Raw genomic sequence first — 24,438 nt, 5'->3', positions numbered from 1 at the left:
AATGAACATCAGACTGGAGGCTTGAAATAACTGAAACGTATTCTTTCCTAGTTCTGGAGATCACAGGCCTACAGGGGTCACTGTTTGTCAGGGTTGGTTTACTCTGGAGACTGTGGGAGTGTCCATTCTGTGCTGCTCTCAGTTTCTTGTGGCTGCTGGTGTGTGCCTCTGTGCTTGTCCTCAGTGTCAGAGCTCCCTCCTCCTCCTGTAAGAACTGTCACTATGTTACTACATGTAGGCCCCATCTCAAATAAGTGTGATCTCTTTATAACATCTCCCATTTTTTTTTTTTTTTTTGATTAAGACTCTATTCCAAATAAGATCACATTTTCAGGCACCAGGGTAGAATTTGAACACATTATTTTGGGAAAATTATTTACTCCATACACTTTACAAGCAGCAAATCACTCTATTCCCATTTTGATATCTTTTGATTCAACACTAAGAAAAAAAATTTCAGCTTTAAAATCTGGGTCGTGTGTGTGTGTGTTTTCTTATAGTATTTTTGTTGTTGTTTGTTCGTTATTTTTTTTAAATAGAGGCCTGCTTATGATATTTCTTTGAAGATAGAGCGTGTCTCATTGAACCTGGAGGGGCCTGGCCTATAGTAAGCTCCAAAGATCTCCCTGTGTCTGATTCTCAACAGCACTGGGGCTATAGTCACATGCTACCACATGGTCTGGGGATTTGAACCTCAGGTCTGCATGCTTACACAACAATGCCCTTACACAGGAAGTATATTTCTCTAGTCCTTGATTTTCACTGAGGCTGTAAAAAGTGTCTTTCCTCTCTCTTACTCATTTATACCATTTCCCTGCTTGAACATTTGATAACCCTTTCTTGGCTGATTGTTCTCCTTAGGCCTTCATGCAGAAGTCCCTTTCACTTGTAGACCCTTATGAGATGTCACTGCCTGTTTTTAGCTGAAAGTATATGTAAAAAGTAGAGTTACAGCTTTAAGGCCCAGATATTCTTAACTTTTTAAAGTGTTTAAAAATTGTTAAGTCATTCTTCTTTTCTTTGGAAAAGTTAAGAACTTTCACAGGTATTTACATACTTGCAAGCATGCGAGGGCACCCAGTAGTGACAGTTCTTTGGTCTTTGCCTATCACATCTATAAATTTTAGATATCTGGAATTGGCCTGGCTAGTATTGAGACATCATTGGAAGTTATTTTAATTTGGGTGCTCAAAACATATTTGCCTCATAGATGAAAGATACCTGAAAAAGGATAAAACTTGATTCACTTATTAAAAAAGCATATGGAGGAAGTGTTTTTATATGTTAAGATAAATTTTGAAAATAGACTTCATTTTTCCAATAGAATTAATATTTGTATATAAAATCATAAGTGGGAAATACACTTTTTATGTCAAATAACTTTGGAAAGCTTGCTTTTATTCCCCCTTTAGTTGGGAATTTATCTTCAATTGTTGTATTAATTTTGTTTATAGATTTTACTCCACATAGTTTATGTTGATTAGTTCTTCTGCTCTTACAGCTATGCCCCATGGTGTCCATCCTGCCAGCAGACTGATTCTGAATGGGAAACTTTTGCAAAGAATGGAGACACACTTCAGATCAGCGTGGGAAAGGTGGATGTCATTCAAGAACCAGGTACTGTAAATGTCATCTTTAGGTGGGGAAGTTTAGCAACTGGCTACTTAGAACTTTTTGTATGTGTAGAAAATTTGCCAAGTAGGGTGTTGAACTTACCAGCTAGAAGCAACAGACCCATTTGACCTTTAAGTGTCTGTGATGTGCGTGTTTACTCATATACATACACACACACACATACAAACATACATACATTAATATTTGTATTTATTATTATTACTGTTTGTTGCTACATTTATTGTCAGTAAGTTGTAAATATCATGATAGTTCATTTTTTTTTTAGCATGCCAAATCTGGCTTCCCATTGATTTTTGTATAGTTTTTTTTGAATTGTGATCCAATCAAGGTTCATAACTTGGATTTTATTAAGTGTTTGCAGAGGAATTTTAATCCAGAAACATGGCTGCTCTGGCAAGGGATCACATCCAAAGATCCAGGTTTGTGCAATCTGGCTGTTTTATAAACATCTCCTTATTATATACCTTTAATCTTTCTGGCTGGAATTTAGTATACACCTTTAATCCCACATGATGACATCTATTGAGGGACAGACAAAGTGGCAAATGAGAGAAAGATTTGACAGAATGAGTCAGAGATAGGATACACCCAAATAAATCAAGAGTACAGACAGGAAAGAGAAGCTACGTGGGAGTAGTGTAGAGAGAGGAGGAAGAGGGATACAGTACAGGAATATAGTATGTTCGGAAGTACAGAGCGGTGCAGTTCGGTGCAATTCAGTTCATGAAGTTCAGAGGCAGTTTTCCCAAGCAGAACAATTCAGTGAGAAGCTGAGAGAAGCCAATTTAAATCAGTCAGCTTGGAGAGGAATTTTCAGCCAGAATAGTTGAGTTGAACCAGCCAGCCAAAGTTCAGAAAAAACTGGAAAGGGTGAGCTTATTTAGCAGTAAGTCTTGGAGGCCGAAAACATTCTAGGACAAGGTTAGCAGATGGAGGCTGGACGCTGAAGCCTTCAAGATTTGGCCTTGCAGAAGATTAGATTGTACAGAAACTAGAAACTTCCAGGCCTAGACCTAGGGATAGTTAGATGGAAATGCTCTGGGCTCAGCACAAGCCATGCATTGGTAAAGCTTGGGTGCAGCTCTCATCTTATCCCATTGTCTGAGGAAGTTAAAACAACTTTACAGCATTTTTAGTTTCTCCTAGTCTAGAATTATTTTCTCTTTTTAATGGCGTCAGTATGCGTAAGAGAATAGTCCACGATTTACAGACATTTTTCTATGGCAATACTTATCTTATTCTCCTGTTTTCTATAAACTGGAAGCTTGCTATAGGAATGTGATTCCATTCAGGTTATAGAAAGAGTACTGTATAGATAGTGCTGTGAATTCATGTTGCACTGCATCAGAAGGCTCCTATTGTCACCATTGGTGAAGTTAAGTTTGAACACTTAGCAAACCTAGCAACACTAAATACAGAAAATGTGAAGAACCATCCTCTCGTTTCTCTCTAGTGAATAATCTGAGAGGTGATACCTTGGAGTTTTAATCTTTATGATATTCTTGCTTGAATCAGATAGTTCATTTTTGGTTTTCGAATAGTGAACTCATGAGCCATTCCATATACCTGTGCTAGCTATAATTTATAAATAAAAAGAATCACTTTTCCCTTAATATAAGATAGGAGGCCATTTTAAATTCCGAATAAACACAAATTAACATTTATCACTTAAAAATAACTATTATACATAAGAACAAAACTTGGGGCTTATCATAGAAAACTTCAAAATATGGATTTTTAAATTTTTAGTAGTTTCTTTTTCTACTACAGTTCTATTTTTAGCTGCTGCAGCCACACTGGAGGGTCTGCATTCTGCACAGTTGACAACTCCGTCATAGCTGTGTAAATGGAGTCGGCTTCCCTAGTCCTTCGCTGCCTGTATACTCTTCCTTCCCCAGATCATGGTCAAGTAGGACGGAGATGGATGCAACCTGATGGGTGGACTGGCTGGATCTTTAAGTGGGGGTCCCAGGATCCTTCAGCCCTTCCTTCCATGGAGGAGTATCAACAGTCATCAAGCAATTTGGCTTGCCTTCCCTTTGGTTACAGGCAAATGTGCATAACCCTATAGCTGCCACACTAGAAGGTCTGCCCATAGCGAGGATGATGCCTCCCTCCTGGCTTAATAGATGGAGTCCTCCTGTATATAGTTTCCTTGTCCTTCTCTGCCTGTATGCTCTAGCCCTTCCCCCAAGGCCTCATGTGGTTAGAGCAAAATTCCATATAGCTGATTAGGAGAAGTGACTGGATGTCTGACTCCTCATTCTGTAAGGGAACATAGTCAGCAAGCCCAGCCAGATAATCATAGGTATTATTAAATACAGATTTATTTCATAAAAACAGTGAAATCATTGTCAATATTATTAAAAGCAAAGCTTCAGTGCATCAAATTTCAAGTGACTGAAGAGATAAAAAAATTGGAGCAGCTTAATTTGCTCTCACAGAGTCTTGATTTTGTCAGTATTGTTCAGCAAGAGAGGTAGGTAGAAAGAAGAAGAGTTACAAGGATGTGTTATTTTCATGTTATGTTCTTTTCCTCCACTTAGTACAGGTACTCTTCTAAATATAATTGATTTGCAGATCACACTTATAGGGCAGAGAGATGCTTGCATTCATTGTGAGTTAGGTTTGCTGCATGCTGTTTTTTGTATAGTGTCTTAGTGAGGCCATGGCTGTGATCAGATAAACTCTTCCGTCTGTGCTCTGTGAGAACACTACCTGCTTTCTTCATCTAGTTATTTCCAGGAACTAAGACTTCCTCAAACAAAGAAGTGTCTTAGTGTTGGTAAATGAAGGAGACCTTTATTTTATTTATTTTTACTTATAGGTAGTATGACATTTGATATGTTCAGTAAAGATTTGCAAAAACAAATGAAAAATAAGTATGATTCATGTACAATACTTGGAAATGTTACAAATACACAAAATTATATAAAACAATTAGGATTTTAAGTCTTTTTAAAATATGTATTAATGGAATAATACAAGTATCTTTATTTTATTACTATATTTTGCATGTTGTGAAGCATCACTGTAGTTTTGAAGTGGCATAAAACTTAGTATATAGACTAGGCATTCCTCAGACTTGTAGTGCTGGGATTACCAGCTTGCCTCACTGAGCCTGCCTTATGTTTTAAATTGTTTTTATTTTAAGTGTTCTTTTTATTTTAAAATTTTTATTCTTCGAGGTATTCATATATTTGTATAATGAAATATCACATCTACCCTTGGATTCTTTCCAGGTCCTCAACATATTCTGTTTTCAACTACATGTATCTATCTTCCTCTCTCTCTTACTTAGTAACTTATTCAGTCTACTTACTGCTGCCACTATGTGCATGGGCGTGGAGCTGTCTGTCTACTGTGGTACGGAGGCCCTACTACCAGAGTCCCTGTAGTGAAGAGTGTGTTGTTTTTTTTAAGTTGCCAGCTGAGGTACTTAATACCTATAACTTGTTGAGTCCTTTATATGTAGGGACTTCCTTATGTTCTTAACATAATTTAATTCTAGAGTAATTAAGTGCTAATATATCCATTTTATGGATAAAGCAGCTGAAACTAAAGATTTAAAAACTATCTAAAGCCATAAAACTGGTAGAGAAAGTTAGTATTTAACTCAGATATATTGCTCTATATATTATTTTAGCTTGCATACATTCCCAAGTAATAGATAAACCAGAAAATTCTAGGGTAACACCTAAATCATAAGCATGTATGTGTCAGTAACTAGAATTAGGAAATAAAAGTGACTAAAGTTTTTTCCTTTAAGTCAAAAGATAATAAATGTAAATCAATAATTTCAGTGATCTTTGTTTATGTGGTCACAGTTACCACAAGCCACAAATATAGCTGTTGATGCTTCTCAGCACTTGGTACTTGAGTTACTTGGAGTTTAACTTTCAACTGTTTCTGTTTATGCTTCTCCTAGGTTTGAGTGGCCGCTTCTTTGTTACCACTCTCCCAGCATTTTTTCAGTAAGTTTTATTAATTTTATGATCTTATAAAGATTAGGAGGGGGAGACGTTAAGTAGGTGGTAGTGAGCTATGCTAATGAGAGGTGAAGGGAAAATGGCAGAAAAATGATCTGGGGATATAGCACTTGGGGTCATTCAAGACACAAGCCAAGCACATTCAATGGAGTCTTGGGAACAGAACTCCCGGCTTCACTCAGTAGTGCATTAGGAATGAAGAGAAGGAAAGGGCATGTGTGGATTCTCCCTGTGAGTCCTTTCTGAGCTGAGATGGTGAGCGAGGGAATGCTTAGAGGTGGATGTGAGACATGTGCTTTGCTCTTGGCTTCTGTAACCTCAGAAAGGCTCTAGCTTTACTATTAGGAGTGTACTTTTTCTTAACTTCCAATTGTTCCCTAAGATTTCTTGTATCAGAGTCAATAGCATAAACATCTTTACCTAACTTTGCTCAACAATCTATTTTTTCCCTAAGATTTTCTGCATCAGAGCCAATAGCAACATGTTTACCTAATCTTACTGAGCAATCTATTTCTCCAGATTCTTTCTGAGGGTGGTGGACATGGTTAGCAATCTACATCTGTAGGTTCTTTTCAAAGTGGTAGTTGAATCATTAATCTGCTCCAGCAACATGCTAAGTTCCACGTTGCCAGTGCCCTTGGTCCCACAGGTCTGGGTCCCTGAAGGCAGGCAGGTCAGCATCCCAGACTCTGAAGTCACACATTGTCTTCACGTACCCAAATGAAGAGCCATGTGTTGTGTCTCTTTGAACTTATTCCAGTGGCATTTCAGGCCCCACATAACAACCAAATGCGCATAATCCTCAATTCCACTGACTCACAATTTTAAGCTACAAACAGTACATTCTCAAAATTTCCACCTTTCACAGCACATTTTATCAAATTTGTTAAAAAAAAAAAAAATGGACTGCCATAACCAGAGATGTTACAGTTCTGACAGGGCAAGGACCAAGGACTGGCTTTCTTAGGAAATGGGAGAACAGATCTAACTGAAAATATTCCAAACACAAATGTATAACTGAGACTCCAAATTGCCGTTTAGTGCTCTCTGTGTTGTAGGATATAAAGCTAGCCCCCTCTATGGAATGTTATGGTGATCCTTGAGACAGTCACAGCCTCTCCTGATTCAGTATTCTGCTATTTTCTGGTTTTACCAAAAAATAAACATCCAGCAAATGATTTAACCTCTTACATTTACATTTAAAAAATGGGATGAGGTAGGATTTCCCCACCTCTTAAAAATCTTTCTAGAGCTACTAAAAAACTTGCATTTACAAAATAGTTGATAAAAACATTCTTCTGGGTTGTTGTACAAGGAGGAAGGCAGGGTCACTGACAGACACAATGAATAGTTGACCTCTTTCTCTTCCGCTGCAGAGGCTGGACTCTGGTTTTCTGTCTCTCCATTTTCTGCAGGCAGGTCTGTAGCTTGCTGGCCAGCCACTTCAGCCTGTTTGCCTTCTGCTCCACTCTTCCCTTTTGCTTGCACTGTCTTGTCTGATGATTTATCCTTTCCTGCAGTGGCCCTTTTTGGCTTCATGTGCACCTTGGAAGGGGTGTGTTTGGCCTACAACCTCATAGCGCAGTGCTTGGGCTCTTCCTCCGCTGCCCCATCTGCACTAGCTTCCTCTAGAGACTCCTGTGCTGCACTGCCAGCCGCTGCCTTAGGAACTAATGCAACTGGCCACAGGGGTGGCGCTAGAACCCCGGCCTGTACTTTCTATGTGACATCTCTTACAAAATTCTGGAGTGAGCAGACTACATGGGATGAAGGGCTCTGCTGAGAAAGGGAGTCTGTTCTTCTTAGTCCGAGCATGGAATTGGCTATCCAGAGAAGGCCAGAGCTCAACATGAGGTAGCAGAGCCCTACACAATACCTGAAAGAGAGCAAGCATTCCTATTATGTATGCAAATGATATTGCCCCCTTTGCAGCCCTCACACAATTCATATATTGGGAGGATTATAAGACTGCAAAGGTAACAAGCAGAGCTACACCCCATAACAGCATGGACCTCACCAAGACAGGCCCATGATGGGTATGTCAGCCACTGGGCCGCGTTCTAGAGCCCTTTGTTGTTCCTCTTGCATGACCCAGCAATAGCAAATGAATTGATTGATTAAATATTGCTAGAAATTTAGATTAAGGTTATAGGTTACACACTTTAAGTTTTAGAATTTCTCATTAGTGTTAGGTTAGAATGAATAGTACATGCCTACTGGTTTATGTCTGGCTACAGTTTTTTCTTCTTTGAGCTAATTTAAAATTCAAGCAGAGTTTACACGTGTGATCAATAATTACTTTAAATAGTATTCTGTAATAACTATTTTGATTTATCTAATTTGTACTTGATTTTATAATCTACAGTGCAAAAGATGGGATATTCCGCCGTTACCGTGGTTCAGGAATCTATGAAGACTTACAGAATTACATCTTAGAGAAAAAGTGGCAATCAGTTGAGCCTCTGACTGGCTGGAAGTCCCCAGCTTCTCTAACGTAAGTTATCAGTAAAGTGCTGTGTGTAAAATAACGGGTTCCATGTTAATGTGTAGACCTTACAAGTCTAGAATTTTTCTCATATTCCTTTCTTTTTATCTAGACTGCACATTTCTACTGTCCATGTTGAGTTTCTGGTTTGTGACGCACCTGCACTGAGAATGGTTTTAGTACAGTGGGAAGTATGTGAGTGGCTGGGCTAAGGGGCATTACAGGAAACCTCTCTTCCACCTTTTGCAGCCAGCCGTGCCAGCTGTTTTCTCTTTACAAATGTAGTGTGAGTGCTGGTTGCCATTATCTGGAATGACAAATGTTTCTTAAATTACAGTACTCAGGGATTCTTGTGACTTACATTGAAAATAAAACTGGCGGTGGTGTAGGCTGTCTGGCACAATGTTTCTGGGGATAGCTTTTGATAATATTTAATAAAGTAGATAAGGCTGAAGTGCAGTCACTCATTCCTTATTTGGCTTTAATCTTGAATGGCCATATTAGTAAATAATTTTATTTTGCATATACAAGTGTAAAAATATTTTTAATACCATAGAACCAATGTAATGTAATAGTATTTCATTTAACACATGACACGTGTTAGTGCTTAGGAGGTATGGAAAGTATCCTAAAAATAGCTCACCTCTGGCATGTCATTCTATAAATAACTGAGCACTGATTTTTATGTTAAATGTTGGTCTAGGACTCAGGTATTTATGACTTCACTGTGTAGGCTTGCTTTCTCCACTACCTTATTAGATAACTTAAAACTATGAAGACAAATTGCAAAGCAAACTATAGAGATATGATCATTTGAAGAGACCTATTAAAACAACACCAGATTTTTTTATATTAGGATGGAAAAACTTGGATCTTGGGCCTGCTTGAGGAGATGTTAAGAGAGGTTTCTCTGAAGGGGGCCTTGAGGTGAGAGTTTCAGGACAGGAGGAGCTGTGGGCTGGGGAAAGGCAGGGCTGACAGCCACAGGACGATGGTGGCCCACACAGAAGCCTGAGTTTGGGGAAGTGCTGTATAGAGTTCTTGGGGAGCAGCATGGTGGCAGAGTGGAGCACTGTGAAAGGATGAACAGAGCCTAAGGTGAGTAAGCAGTAAGCTGAAGATAGGTTGTACAGGGTTGTGACCACAATCAGGAAGGGATTTTTTTAAAATAAGTACATGCAAAAAGAAAAAATGACTTTTAGGAAGAGATATTTGGGAAGACAAGAATAGGTCGATTGAAAGCAGTTACAAGGTTTTTACAGTATCCAGCCTAAAGAAAGGCAGCTTATACCAGGGTGTCAATGGTAGAGATGGAGAAAATAAGTAGATTTAAAGTTGATTTTGTAAGGTAGAATTGGCCAACATGAAGAGGAGCATTTACAAGGAAAACAACAACAAAAATCTCTCCGGGATTCCTGTTCAATACTTGGTGCACCGTGCTATTTCCCACCATCAAGATTCTGCTAGACATTTAGAGAGAGAGAGAGAGAAAGAGAGAGAGAGAGAGACACCATAAGTTTCAGAAGAAGATAGCGCAGGAGGAGCTTTGTGTGCGTTGAGGTGTAGGGAGGAATGGGAAGGAGAAAGTGATACAATTAGATTTTAATTAAAATTAATTAAAATGATCATATCTCTATAGTTTGCTTTGCAATTTGTCTTGGTAGTTTTAAGTTATCTGATAAGGTAGTGGAGAAAGCAAGCCTACGCAGTGAAGTCATAAACACCTGAGTCCTAGACCAACATGTAACATAAAAACTGCTGGATAGCTTAAAATCAAGTACTGGGATTAAATACCTGCGCCACCACACCTGGCCTGGATTTCTTTTCTGAAAGAAAAATTCAGTTTTCTTTTAAGGGCGTGACTTCCTGGTATGTTAACCACACTTCATTGGATGGCCCCACACCTAGGAATATTCCTTTAAGTTTCAGCTTTGCAACCATACTGGCCCCTGAACCCAAAGACTTTGGTTTCCCAGATGGTGCCCGGTGGGTCATGGGAATAACGCTGCTGCATAGCCAGTTGGCATCGGTTATGGTCTGAACTACGACGATATCTGATCATCTTCGAACCTCTGACTTTCATTCTTGATTAATGAAAATCTTCTTGGCAAACGCTTTCATCATTTCACCATTAGCGGCACAATACGAATGCACCCAGCCGTCCCTTTTAATCATGGCCTCAGTTCCGAAAACCAACAAAATAGAACTGACGTCCTATTCCATTATTCCTAGGACATGAAGCAAGGGGGCAGTAAGGAGGTGGGGGTGGATCTGGGAAGAATTGGGGTGAATATGACCAAAATTTATTGTGTGAAATTCTGAGAGTCTTAACAAAAATATTAGAAAGGAAGAAAAATATGTTAGACTCTGTAAAGCTGTTCAGTAGAGTGGGTGTAGATAGTTCCCTGTAAAGAATTAATTAACATAATTACAGAAGACTTTGACATGACTGTGAGGCTTAGAATGAAAGGAAACATGTAGGAAGTAAAGACTAGTGTGCCTGGGATAAATCTACAACTCACCTCAAAGGTAAGAGGCTAAGTACTAAGGAAGACATCAAAAGGAAGTAGACCTGTGGCATAACACAGAGGTAAAGATGCTTGCCAGCAAGCCTGATGACCTGAGTTTGATCCCTGGGCCACAAGGTAGAATGAGAATACTGACTCAAGCAAGTTCTTCTGTGGCCACTGTAAATGGCTCAACTGTGTATTTACACATACATACAATAAATGCATGTAATTAGAATTAAGAAAGGAAATAGAAAAATCAGTGCCAGTGAGGCAGAGGAAAAACAAGGGTGAAATATTTTTTAGAAACTAAATAAAAGATATTAAAGAAACAAATAGTAACTACTTGTGTCCTATGATGCCAGGAGGCAAAGAAAGATAAACTCTGACAAGGACGTAGAATACAGCAGGGTGACATTGTTGTGGCCCTGGCAAATGGTGGTTAGGATGTAGCCAAATTTAAATGGTTTCAACCACTGAAGAAACTGAGAGAACTTTCCTTTGAAGCTTGAGGGCCATGTGAGGGGCAGAATTGCTTAGTTCAGAAGATAGAGGTGAGTTTGACATGTCTTTATGCTAAAGAGAGTGATACCAGAGAGGGAAAATAATAATGCAGAAAGAAGGGAAGACAGAAAGAATCACGTCATCACCAAAACAAACATGTTAAAATCTAAGTCACAGGCTCATAAATTGGTGTATGTTAGGCCAGGTAGACTTTGCTGTTGATACAAAGATGATATGCTGATCAGGCTCAGATTTGATAGGACGATAGGAGTGATCACACGATGGCTTCTGAGTTTACAGTGACATACAAGGAGTGTTTGTGCTTGTGAGTTGACAGTGCTCATTGAGGTGGATGTGTAGGATTGAAAGGAAGGAAAAACAAATGAGTTATGATAGTTACATACGAGACAGTATTGAGCTTTCACTTTTGGAAGTCAGCAGGTTATGTTGTCTTTCTATATATATAATTTGTTCATAGTTGTAGTTTTTATAGGATGAAAGGATAAGGGGCCAAGGACTTTGAATGTATTTACAGCAGAGTGGTCTAAATAATGATCGTGAAATCTGATCTTTTTGAGAATTGAAGTTAATAGAAGAGAGAGAGCAGGGAGTGCAGGCTCAGTGAAGGTGTGTTCCCTGGCCTGAGTTTTGCTTGGTTTTTGTCTTTGTATATGACCAGGATACTTCTCTTTTTTTCTTAGGATGTCTGGAATGGCTGGTCTTTTTAGCATCTCTGGCAAGATTTGGGTGAGTACTTTTAAACAATTACTATATTTGAAAGTATATTTTTAATGAGTGAAATTGTACCTTTTAAACAATAGGAAAATGAAAATGTGTAAGGAAAATTCTGTTTTCCTTAAGCTGTAAAACTACTCTCATGTTTGGTTCGTCATGGAACAATCCATTTATAGAGAAGCCTAATTTGAAGAGGGACCCATGGCAGCTGTGTCCGAATCATATTTTATTACATTGATGATGAATTACTTGTAAAAGCAAAAAAACTTGTGTGATTCTATTTTATCTCATTTTTTCCCTTTGGAAAATATCTTTATAGATCAAAGATTGTCATGAAAGTCATTCTGTGAGTCTGGAAGTAGCAAACTGTATCCTGAAAAGAGCTTCCTGATTTTGTAAACAAAGCTTTCTGTAAACAGCATTATCATTACAGTATCTGATGTTTCTTGACTATTGTTGAACTACAGTGATGGAATTGTGTAGTTGTTAAAGAAACCAAAAGAGTTGTGGCTCACAAATGTAAAACACTGCCTGTTGTATGTGCTTGTGTAATGATATATAGTCACTTCAGAGTTACAACAATTATTTAGGCTAAATGTTGACTTATTGCTTGGTCTTTAACATGTCCTTTGACCATTTCTTACTGCCATAGATTTACTGAGTATTGTGTTTGAATTGCTTTCTTTCTGCTTGTGAACAACACAATACCATAGACTTATTTATTTTTGAACTGTGGCTTCTAATAACAGACTTAAGATAAAATTCTGTAGCAGTTCCCATGTGTATGTGCTCCCCTGTGATCTAGATGGGGACATCTCTTCTCTCATCTTTTTCTTCCATTTATTACAATGTCCAGAAATTCTCATAGCAAGTTATCTTGAGGTGGCATACATCTATGAAGTCCCTTTCTTGAAGCTTGCTGGAGGCTTCAAGCTTAGGTTTTCCAGATATTCAGAGATAGACTGTAAAAGGAACAAGAAGCCTTAGCTACCACTGAAAAGGCCTCGCTGTTTGCTCCCATGTAAGAAAGTTATTAAAAGAATTCTGAAATGTGTGTGAAAGGGATCATGAGTTTGTTCCTGAACTCTTCAAGAGTATCCAGCCTGTGATGCAGATGAGTTGCAAACCCTAAGACTCATTTAGGGCCACTGTAGCTTTGAATGAAACCATGTACTGCTGGCTTCAAGAGTTCAGATATCTAGAATGAAGGATGGCCTTCCTGGACACAGAAGAATTTACCTATTCACGGAGGGCTTGATCTGACCACTGATTGAAACGATCTTATGGGAGTGAAGATAGTTCAGGTAATCCGGGTATGGCAAAGCGAAATGGAGCAAAAAATAGCGCGAAGGAGGCATCGGGGAAATACAGAAGATGTATGACAGAAAACGGTATATATAGAGAGAAAACTGAGACAGTTTATGGATCCTATATAATATATGGGGAGGAGTACGATATATAGTGGATTTAGTGATACACTATAGTTAGATATTTAATAATATAAATATATTGATACATATTAAATAAAGTTCAGAATAATTACCTGACATTTTAAAATATTTTCAATAAATAGAGTAGGATACGTCTATATAATGAAAGCATATAACATTGAGCAAGTGTCAGTGTTTTGACCTGAGGAAACATGATTAAGGAAATTGAAACATAAAAATCTAACGCTAAACTGGATCTCTCATCAACTACATTTAAAGCTTCATAATGCTCCAGCTCCAGCCTTTCATAAGGGTCTCTAAAGCTGCTGTGAACTCAAAGTATATCTTTATGTCCGAGGTTATATAAACAATTTCATTCATTTTAGTTCCTAGTAATTATTTAGTCATTAGTCTTTAGTAATAATTAAATATCTACAAAAACCACAGTATTGCAGAATTTCTTTAGAAGTTCAAATAGATCCCTTGAAAGATAAGTTGATACAAGAAACTTGAAACGAAATATTAAAATAAAAGAATGATTTCAAATACTAAGGAATGTTGGACCCAAAATGCAATGGTTCAGAAACAAATAACTTTTTTTGGTAGTTTAAAAATTCACTTAGGAAGTTCTTGGAGTGTTTTCTTCATGTGTCTTGGACAAAAGGTACACGACATTGCCCAGAAGTTCCTGCAGTGCACATTGTTCACCTAGTCTGTTCATTACCGCTTCGTGCGTAAGGTAAAGCAGCAGGTATTCACAAAGCCAGTTTAAAAATACATCCATGAGTCAGCCCAGAGACAGAGTGACCTTTAGTGTCCTCTGTCTTTTTGGCATACTTCAAGGCTTAAGCTCAGTAATGACAATGAATCATCAAGAAAAGCCTAAACTGTTCCATACACAGTTTTACAGAGAGCTAGAGCTGAATAATATCTCTTAAGACATTAAGAGTTGGAAACTATATTCCAAAACAACTCCAGGGAGTTTACTTCAGTTCACAGTTGCACTGCAGGGTAGGTTGGTGGCTAGGGCTCCTGTCATGGCTATAGGGGCTTTCCAGCCAGTGACATTTTGCAGAGGTGGAAAGAAACTGTTTTAATGAGGTGGGAGGTAGGCAGTAGGTCAAGATAGAGGGGGAACTATGAGGAGGGAAAGCTAACACTAAAGGCCTTTTGGAAACAACATTATGAAAATGTACTATAGAAGAAGCCTAAAATAAATGCCCATACATATGAAATTGAAGTTAGTTATCCTATGAGAGGGATACAGTACCCCAACAAGAGCCATATGTGAACAAAGAACACCTCCAGTTATCTCCCTTTGAGCTGTTGGGCGGTGGAATCCCATTGGCCTACAGCATATAGGCCATTGCCATTGCTCTTGGTGACTCTCCAGAATGTGGCGATAACACCCTGCGGCTGAGATACTAGAGACTTGAGTCACAAAACGTGGAGAATTCCAGTGGGTACTAAGCTAGAAACTTCATTTATCTTGGCTGGCTTTCATGGTGCTAAAAGGTGATACACATACCACTGGAGGATACAATTCATCATCAATCTCACCCAGCTAAATAATTGTTAGCTACAATAGTGACTGTCCTGGTAGTATATGCCCACAAATGCAGTAGTGACACTAGTGTTATGGGAATGACCAACCACTTTCTGATTGGCTTTAAGGCCTGGTCCTTGACTTGGAACCCAAACCTGTCAGGGTTATGGGGGCCAGGAACCTATGGATAGATAGGTCATTAGCCCTAGATGGGGAGAGCCTATTACTATTATTCTGCTAGATGAACACAGCATTAAAATGACTCCTAATGATTTATTGCTATAACCAATATTAGTACACCTCTCAACCCTTATCAGAGAAGCTTCTTGCAGTGGATAGAAATTAACACAGAGACCCGCAGCTGGTCAATGTGCAGAGAATAGAAGGCATATCTACCATGTCCCTCCTCAGGGATTCTTGAGGAAGAAGAGGCCAAAAGATGTCAGAGCTAGAGGTAGTGTCTGAGTACAAGGAAACTGTGTTTTTTTTAGATACAACAGGGCAGTTGCATATATGAATACACAGTGGCTATAACTACATGGTAGGACTTATGCAAGCTCAAGCCAGACAAAAATTCCAGCTGAAATGGGAAAGACTACAATCAGGACAGACCCCACACGCAAAAGTATTTGGGTAACACATTTTATTTATTGATTTTGGTTTTTGTTTTGTTAAAGAAAGAATGGTAAAAGTAAATAGGTTGGAACGGTAAGTATATGAGAGTGGCTCTAAAGGGTGTTGTGAGAAATACATTGATTATGCTCAAAATATATTATAAGAATTTCCCAAATAATTAATAAAAATATTAGAGAGAAAGAGCAGTAGAGAGGGCAAGAGGAGAGAGGGAGGAAAGTGTCAGAACTAAGGCCAGGCTCTAACTTTTAAGCCCACCCTTTAGGGACCTATTCTCACAAACACAGGCTCTTCCCTTAAAGCTGTATAGCCACTGACAACAGTGCCATTAGATGAGTACCAGCATTCACACTTGTGCCTGTGGGGGACATTTCATATTCAAGCAATGCTCTGCCCCTGGTACCCATGTGGCAAGAAGCTGTTCAAAAGTGCAAAGTCTCTTCTAAGACTCAGGGCAGTTCTCTTATCCATGAGCTTTTAGAAAGTAAAAAGCCAACTTAGATATTTTAAATATATGGTAAAGTGGTAAAATGGTGGCATAGCAAGGAAAGATTTGATCAAAGTGAGGCAGATTCTGCAGGGCAAGCAACCACTACGCTCTGCAACTCTAGTTCCTATATTACGCATTCATGCTGGCATTATCTGGGCTCCAAAGGACTCCAGTCCACTAACTATAATCCAGTCAGTTATTGGGCATGGAATTAAAAGGCTCCAAGTAAGACATTAGCAGCCATAAAAACAATTACTGAATGATCTTCCCAGAACTCACAAAACTGATGAAAATGAGTCCAAGTTTCTATTTTGATTTCATAGTTCTTAAAATCTAAGTCATTCCTATTTTTTTTTTTTTTACTTTATGCTAAGAAATTAAATATTTTATTCTAGCCTGTTCTGAATGAGAAACAAACATGGTCCAAAACAGTCTGAGTTAACGTGAGGAAGTATGGGCCCAGCAAGTCTACCTCTAAGTAGACTTTGATTTTAAATGAACAGTTCATACCTGTAATTCACATACTGCTTAGCATTAGGAAAAGTAAGCGTGGAAAAATGTAAATGGTTCATACTCTAAGGTGTCACTTTGCTTACATAAAAACTGACAAGGGCCCAAGGATTTCATATATTAATAGATTTCATGTTAGGATTGAGTACTGAGGAATAGGTAATGATTTTATGAAGGCTATTAGAACACCTTTGTGAGGGGAGAAAAAGCAGGCAAAATAATTTGGCCAGACCTCTATCAAGATCCTGAGCTCTAAGAATAATTCTTACTAGATATGATCTTGATACTGTTTGTCAGTGCTACAAAGTTTGGCTTGTTAATGAAAAATTATAATTATTTCAGTATAAACTTTGGGCACCCATATGGAGAGACTGTGTAGACTGGAGTTACAGTAGAGACTCCTGCACTGCAACTAAACATCTCATCCCTCTGATTGCATGCAGCACCTTCATAACTACTTCACAGTGACTCTTGGGATCCCTGCATGGTGTTCTTACATCTTCTTTGTCATCGCCACGTTGGTGTTTGGTCTGTTCATGGGTCTGGTAAGATAACGTCAGTCTTTTTTCTTGTCCTTCAAACAGAGGATTTCAGGTAAAATTAAAAAGTGGCTATGAAAGGAGAAGCACATAAATATCATTTTGTGTCATTTAAGCAGTTAATTTGCTTTTTGGTTTCAATGGTAATGGGTAATATAAGGGGAAATTCACAATTATCATCCCCTCATATTACCTCTTAAATGTTCTGAAGATTAATGCTGCCAAGAATATACATGGTGATCAAAGAAGAAATAACTACCTTATTTGATCTGGTAATAATTTTCCAAGACAATCAATTTGCTATGCCTCACCCAAATCTCCTTACTTTGACTACCGTAGTAAAGACAAACAATATACCTAGCAGGTTAGATGACAGACCATTTTCTTGTTTTTATCCTCCAGTTGAATATTTAATACTGATCAGATTCTTTTTTAATATTTGTTATTAATTTATTCTCTTATATATTACATGTGGGCCACAGTTTCCTCTCCTTCCTCTCCTGTCAGTTTTCCCCACACCTTCCTCCTTCCCATTCAGTTCTCCTTTGCTTCCCTTCAAAAAAGGGCAGGCCGCCCAAGGATATCAGCCAAACATGGTATATCACAATGCAATAAGACCAGGCACCTCACATTAAGAGGGGATGAGTCAACCCGGTAGTAGGACAAGGGTCCCCACAGTACACAAAAGCCTGACCAGATTCTTATAAGTTCCCTCTGGTCCCCTGGGGTTGGTTCTGTTGTTGTTGTTGTTGTTGTTAGGTAATGTAGATAAAATAACATCCTTATTACTGTAGAAGACAACAAATTCAAAGCGAATCACAGTGTCCTCTTTGGACATGAAAGTTTGCATCCCATAAGGTTTATATATTTTTTCCTCAGGTACTAGTGAAAGTCGGAATAATACTTTGACATACTTAAATACAGAAGTTGCCCTAAATGTTTTATGACACTTAGGGTTTTTGGTTTGTGTATTTGTTTGTTTGTTTGTTTTTCCTGAGATAAATGTTTTGCTTAACCTATATGTGAACGTTTTGATTTTATATTTAAACTCAAATTAAGATAATATACTTTTTGAAAAGTTTGTGAAATATCTAGGTAAGTCTTGAAAAAACTAAAATGGCTGGAAATTGACATTATTGTTAAGTCACAACTTGGTACAAGACAGTAACTCCAGAGAGTTAAAGAGGTTTGACCTCATTCATGACAATTGTTTATTCGCACTGTAGCTCACTTTTGAGTTTGGCTTCTAATGTGGGGTGAGACATGGCTGCCTGTATGAATCATTAGTTAGGCCTCAGCTATGTCTTGTTTTATTATTTTAATTGCTAACTAACATGGTCCCCTTGCTCTGGTTTAATGGAATTTAACTGTACAAAAATAGAATGTAAGTTCTACTTCTCCTGCCTTTTGGTTGTTGGTGTTCATTGTTAATCAGTGTTTGGAAACTACGTGAATATGAAGTCTTTTAGGGGAAACAGTATGAGATAGGTCCTTGGGGGATCAAAGGTGGAGACCTTGGCAGTGTGGGTGGGTATGAGAAAACCAGTGAGAACTTTGCTCAACTGAAGGTTTTAGAATTTTATGCCTATGCATAGCAGTTGTTTGGAAACTTAGATTGAAATAATACTCAGAAGGGTTATCAGAGGCTTGGCTTGAAGACAGAAGAGAGTTAGCTACAGACTGGCCAAGTAATTGACTGAGAAACACTGTTATTTCTTGACAGGAAATTGGGAAGATAACTTATTAATAAATATCCAAAAAGGAGCAAACACCTCTCTGTTCAGACTATCTTTTCTATAATTTTAAAGAATGTTAAGTTTACCTTCGGTAATCATTAGTTTTTCATGTACTTTTAAAACTAAATCTCTTGTTTTTTATATTGAAATGGTCATATTATTTCATTTAAAATGACCTATATCAATACATTTTTGTTACCTTCTGTGATCATAGGGAAAGCATTTCATAGGGATAATATTGCTGGACAGAGCTCTTTGAGCCTGATTCTGATTGGCCCATGCCCTCCCAGATTCTCTAAGGAATGACATATCAGCCAAGATGCCAGGCTCTAGAGAGATTGGGGGTAGTCTTACTAGCTGAATCAAAATTAAGAAAGTAGTTCTGATAGAATAAATCTGATGATTTTCAAAATTGGAAAACTTAGGTTAGTACTCAAAGGAAAGAGCCTGTAAGTGGCTTTGTTTGATCCCCAGGTACCTGTCCCCACAGAGGCTTTGCAACTCAGGGCCTCACTGATGAGCAGCATCAGATTGACCTTGAGACCTACAGGAGCAGGGTTTGGCACTCTGTGGCACCTCCGCCATAGCCTGGGGCTAAAAGCCTAGCACAGGCTTGCAGCCATGTGAAACTTATCTTGCTGACCTCTTCCCGCCTGTGAGTCTTTATGGAGTTGAACTTAAATAACAGACAAGGGCATGACATTTTCCGTAGGAAATGTCTAAAATCATTGCTTCATATAAGTGTGACTGTTGTATTTATCTTTTCCCAAAATTTAGAAGATAACTAAATCAAATCTGTTAGTTTCGTATTCTTGGTTGAGTCTCCTAACGGCTAAAATATTTTATTATATGCTATTTTCACATGGGCTCAATTTGAGGATGAAGTGCATATTTTGCAATTTTTGAAAAGGGTCTTAGGTCACTCAGGCAGCATCCCATCCTGCCATCACCAGCTGCTTTGTGAGAAGCCATGGAGAATGTAGGCAGTGATGCAGGTAGTCTGAAGCAGAGGCTTTCACAGAACAAGAAGGGGTAGCGGCTGATTTTGTTTCTGTCACCTGATTTCTATTCCTGTTGTTATTGCAGGCACTGCCTAAATTTTGAAGCTAAGTAAATTACTTTCAAGATGCCTATGATCTTTGCCTTCCCCAAGGCCTCCCACAGAGAAAGGTCTGCAGTGTTACAGGCATAGATGCCATCATCTGTGAAAAAATGCATCTGCCCACCTTATTTAGGTGCTTTTCTCTAGGTAGAAGCCAAAACCTGAAAGGATCTTTGTGTAAGATGAAGAAAGTGTCATTTATTTATAAGCAGTGCTTCTAAACCTTGCCATTTTACAGTGGCTTAGAAACTAGCAGTGGCCCTTAAAGCAGAAATCAATCTTGAACTGAGAGAATCCTAATGAAAGGATTAGAAGATTTTCTTGCTAGTTTCTGAGAAAGAAGACAGAGTGGAACTGTGTACAACATAACTAGACTTTGATGGTGGGCTAGCGCATTCACAGCTTTGTGAGCATGGAGTGAGACCGTAGTTACGTGACGTGTCCAAGGCCACAGCAATGCTAGACAAAGGCAAGACTGAAGGGTGAATCTCTTTTAGGCTGTGGTACTCAGTCCTCCATAGAGCTCAAGTTTGTCGTAAGTGTGTTGCTCTCTCTGGAAGTTATTGGAAACATTGGATTATTAAAAATTTTTTACCTCCTTATGGAAGTAAATAAACATAAAGTCACAAAAGATAAAGTAGTGAGCACATGGCTCTCACTTTTAAAGTGTAATTTTCAAACTATGTCTGTCAGATAGCTATGTTTTAACCCTTGCTGTCTAAACCTGTTAAATAGCTTAAGGCGTATTGTCCAACCCAGAAAATTTTTCTTTATCCCACTGTCTTCTCTAGTGGATGCCTTGCCTCAATTCTAGGCCCTCTATTGATCTATGCATATTAGTAATCCCACTTGGCACAACTTAGAGGTGCCAGGCAGTGATGTTTCCCATCATCTCCTGTGCCCAGGACCCTGGGTCTTCCTCATTCAAGTGGGAAGTCTAAAGCCTACATTCGATGTAATCGCTTCAATCCCTGAAGTATCCCAGTGCTTTATTCATGGTTCATATGAAACACATGTTCCTTCCATATTGCTTTATTGTTAAACTGTTATTTCCCCCTTTCAACATTTCTCCCTAAGCTGTTAACATGGTGGACCTTCAACCGAAGTTGAACAAATGAATATATGCATATATATATGCATATACACTTGAGTACAAAGTATTTTACTGCAATCCAGAGGATTGTGGCCTCAATTAAAAATTTAAAGTCTCTGTAAAATACTAATATAATAAAGTGCTATTCCTGTTTCTGAAATCTGGTCACTCAGAGAGAAGTCTTACTCCATATGTTAGCCAGGTAAAAGAAGAAATATCCAAGTAAGCAATGCATGTGTGCTATACCTCTGATAGCAGTGCCTGTATTTATGTAGCCAGGAGGCTGTGGGTGGGCGGACTGCAAAGTCCAAGGCCAGTCAGACAGATTGCTGGCCTGACTTTTGCAACAAGAGAGAATGAAGGTGTGTGTTGGGAGTGAGTTGTGGGAAGATGCAGCCTGATACTTGGGCAGCTTCTGGGTTTGATCTTTGTTCTGCATGGTAACACAGGGTAGTAAAATGTTGCACTTGGAGAGTTCCAACTAACTGTGGTTCCAGCTAACTCTACACTGTTGGTTAGAAACAAGCCAATTAATGGAACAAGCCACAGTTTCATTAATATGGCCCATGCTTGGGTATGGAACATGCAGCAAGGTGGTCCTTGCCTTAATAAACTTAGTTTTTCAAGGAAAAAGACTTTTTAATACAGTAGAAAGTCACTCATATATCAAGGTCAGATGGGAAGCCTGCCAGTCTCTACCTAAAAGAGAATTTAGTTCTCAGCATTACAGAATTTTCTTATATATGCGCAGGGTTTTTTTTTTTTTTTTTTTTTCAACTATTCAAGAAGCCTGTACCATGGAGTGCTCTTCTACTCGACGGTATCTTTCTGAAGGCTTGACTAGCTGCTAAGTGTCTGGTTAAGGGACATCTGGTTAGGGAACAAATCTGACGCTGAGGCGGATTGGCAGTTTATCTTCTCAGTGTGAAGTCGCTTTGTTTCCTCCAGGTCCTGGTGGTGATTTCAGAATGCTTCTATGTGCCTTTTCCGAGATCTGCATCTAAACGCTGTGGTGAGTCTGAGAAGTTCTCATAGGAGGAAGTTGTAGAGTTTTATGGTAATCTGCAGCTCAGCATTTTGGCTCTAGCTTTCAGGACCCTTCACTGAGCATCCAGACATCTCTATTGAGTTCCCTAAGGAACTCTCATATAACTGAATAACATTTACTTTCCTCTTTTAAAATTAGAATATACTTCATATTGGAGATTGCATTTTCTCCTTGGGATAATCCCCCTTAATTATCAGTGGCTAACTTTTATTTTTGAATTGGAATGAAAGATTCTTAGAGGAACTCAACATTTGTTGAGTCTCCAAAACAGTTGTCACTACCTCAACTCCTTTAAGCAGTTTGTTCAAAGCTGTATTTACTTCCTCTGCTTCTGGACCTACATGACTCTAGACTTGATGACCTTTACTTATAGTGTTGAATTTCTCAGGAGTTTAAATAAGGTCATATCTTTAGTTCTAGACGTTTTTAAGACTTCACAGATAGCTAGGACATGTATGACTTCAGTATTACGGAGTGTGAAAGGCAACCATTGTAAACTGCTGCTGGGGTTCTCTGGCTTCCTACCCAGCCCAAGCAGTGTTACATTTCTGAAGCTCATTGAGTATGGGAACACTATCAATATCCCAACGCACATTTCATCAATTTAACTTGGTAGTAAGAGGAGGCCTTTTCTTCTTGGCTTTGGTCTTAAACTCTTGGGGAGCAGGCCTTTGATTGGTCCACTTGTCTGAAATAGTTGCTATGTACAGTGAGTCACTGAGTTTTTTACACAGTATGTAATGCATAGCAAAAACAAAAGTAAGTCCATTCCCATCTGCCTTTCCATCACAGTCATACTCCCTAGAGGGGAGTATGAAATGTCTAGTTGGGGCTAAGCTGCAGCCAGAAAATCTGTTCATGTGATACCAGCACTCTAGGAGCAGAAAACTCCCCATTTGGCCATCTCATGGCTACATGGTGAGTTAATTACTAAGTTGTTATTGTTTATCCAGAGGATTTTTGTTTTTGTTTTTCTTTTCTCGCTCTCTTCTCTCAATAGAACAGGGTCAGAGGCCAGAGGAGGCTCAAGCAGCTGAACAGCTACAGGATGCAGAGGAAGAAAAGGATGACTCAAATGAAGAGGAAAACAAAGACAGTCTTGTGGATGATGAGGAAGAGAAAGAGGACCTTGGAGATGAGGATGAAGCCGAAGAAGATGAGGAAGAGGACAACCTGGCAGGCAGCATGGATGAGGAGAGAAGCGACCCCAAAGACCAAGGAGTCGTGAAGGAGGGCAGTGTGTCCCACGGGGAGCTTGATCTTGATGGAGCTCGTTCAGCCAGTACACAGGAGGTGGGGGAAGACTCAGTGAGGCAGCGCAAGAGCCAGCGTGCCAACAAGGGACCATAGGGTTCCTGATGCCATTTCTAAACATGCAGGCCGGAAGAGCAAGTCTGCTTCTCCCTGGTCTGCAGCTTTCCCTCTGGTCTGCAGTTTAAGCCAAATCCTTAGGGATTTTGTTTTTGTTTTTGTTTTGTTGTTTTGTTCTTAATGAGCAATGGTCACTTTTAAAAGATGATCTCTGGCCCTGTGGTTACATGGTAGTAAGCCTCGGGGTCCTAAAGAGAGTCAGGTGGAGCACTGAGCCAGCATGGTGTTAGGATCTTTGTGGGGACTTGGGTGGAGAACAAGTTCATATGCTTGGGGGCCCAAGAGTCAATCAGAGGACTTCTCTCCAGTCCTCATTAGCACCTTTAAAAGTGAGGCTGCTGGCCTAATAAAATGAGAGTGAAGCCACATTACTCCAGAGCATCCGTGAAGTACAGGAAAAGTCTTGGACTTCATTGTTAAGCATTTGTTTTTGTCACGTAAGAAACATTGGGTACCTCAGCCCCCAAACACTGTCTTGGGGCTAGAAATTGTGGGAGACCTGGGTATAGATACAACTTCAAAAAGGAACTGTGGAATCCTCTCCTGGTCTCTGTTGTCTTTTATTTTTTGCCTTCAGTTTCTGTAACTTTGCCTCTGTGGGCCTGAAGACTCCTACACCTCACAACTTCTGTAGTAAGAGCAGCAGGCAGCAGCGAGTCGGCATCCATTGCCTGTATTCGGCTTAAAGCTGTAGGTAATCAGCAACCACAGCTGATGAAGCTAAGACTGCCAGGTGCCCCAAAGGACATGCTGTAGTCTCTGAAAAGTCAAAAGAAAGTAGGGGTTTCATACAACAGCTTGTTAGATCAGCCTGTAGTAGGGACAAGGTAACTTCCTCAAGAGTTCCTTCAGCCACATTCTTTGTTCTTCTGAACCCAAAGGACTCTAAGTCTTGTCACCACAAGGTAGTTCAGTAAAGGCAGCTTCAGGTCTGTGGTGTTTAGTTTCTATCTCGAGGGGTCCTCTGTCTCTGGAAGCACTTTAATAACAACTGTCGAGGCATGTCTGCTTTGCTTTTACTGATGTGCTTCTGGTGAAAAAATGATGAAAATCAATATCAGGAGGTGAAATATTTGATTTTGCTT

The 24,438-nt window shown here is 39.1% G+C and overlaps 1 protein-coding gene across 1 annotated transcript in view; it reads left to right on the top strand.

Annotated features, from left to right (window-relative positions):
- Window positions 1-24,166, top strand: part of Tmx4 (thioredoxin related transmembrane protein 4) — a 33,643-nt gene extending 9,477 nt beyond the window's left edge. Inside the window, exons 2-8 of the mRNA XM_051144699.1 lie at window positions 1,502-1,617; window positions 5,564-5,609; window positions 7,990-8,118; window positions 11,822-11,867; window positions 16,908-17,009; window positions 21,883-21,946; window positions 22,983-24,166. Coding sequence (XP_051000656.1) covers window positions 1,502-1,617; window positions 5,564-5,609; window positions 7,990-8,118; window positions 11,822-11,867; window positions 16,908-17,009; window positions 21,883-21,946; window positions 22,983-23,332 — 853 coding nt within the window. The 3' untranslated portion in view covers window positions 23,333-24,166. The remainder of the gene's footprint in view (window positions 1-1,501; window positions 1,618-5,563; window positions 5,610-7,989; window positions 8,119-11,821; window positions 11,868-16,907; window positions 17,010-21,882; window positions 21,947-22,982) is intronic.
- Window positions 24,167-24,438: the final 272 nt, after the last annotated feature.

The sequence above is a fragment of the Acomys russatus genome, chromosome 4, assembly GCF_903995435.1.
Source record: "Acomys russatus chromosome 4, mAcoRus1.1, whole genome shotgun sequence".
In the NCBI taxonomy this organism is placed as follows: Eukaryota; Metazoa; Chordata; class Mammalia; order Rodentia; family Muridae; genus Acomys; species Acomys russatus.
This window is presented reverse-complemented; position numbering and strand designations above follow the sequence as displayed.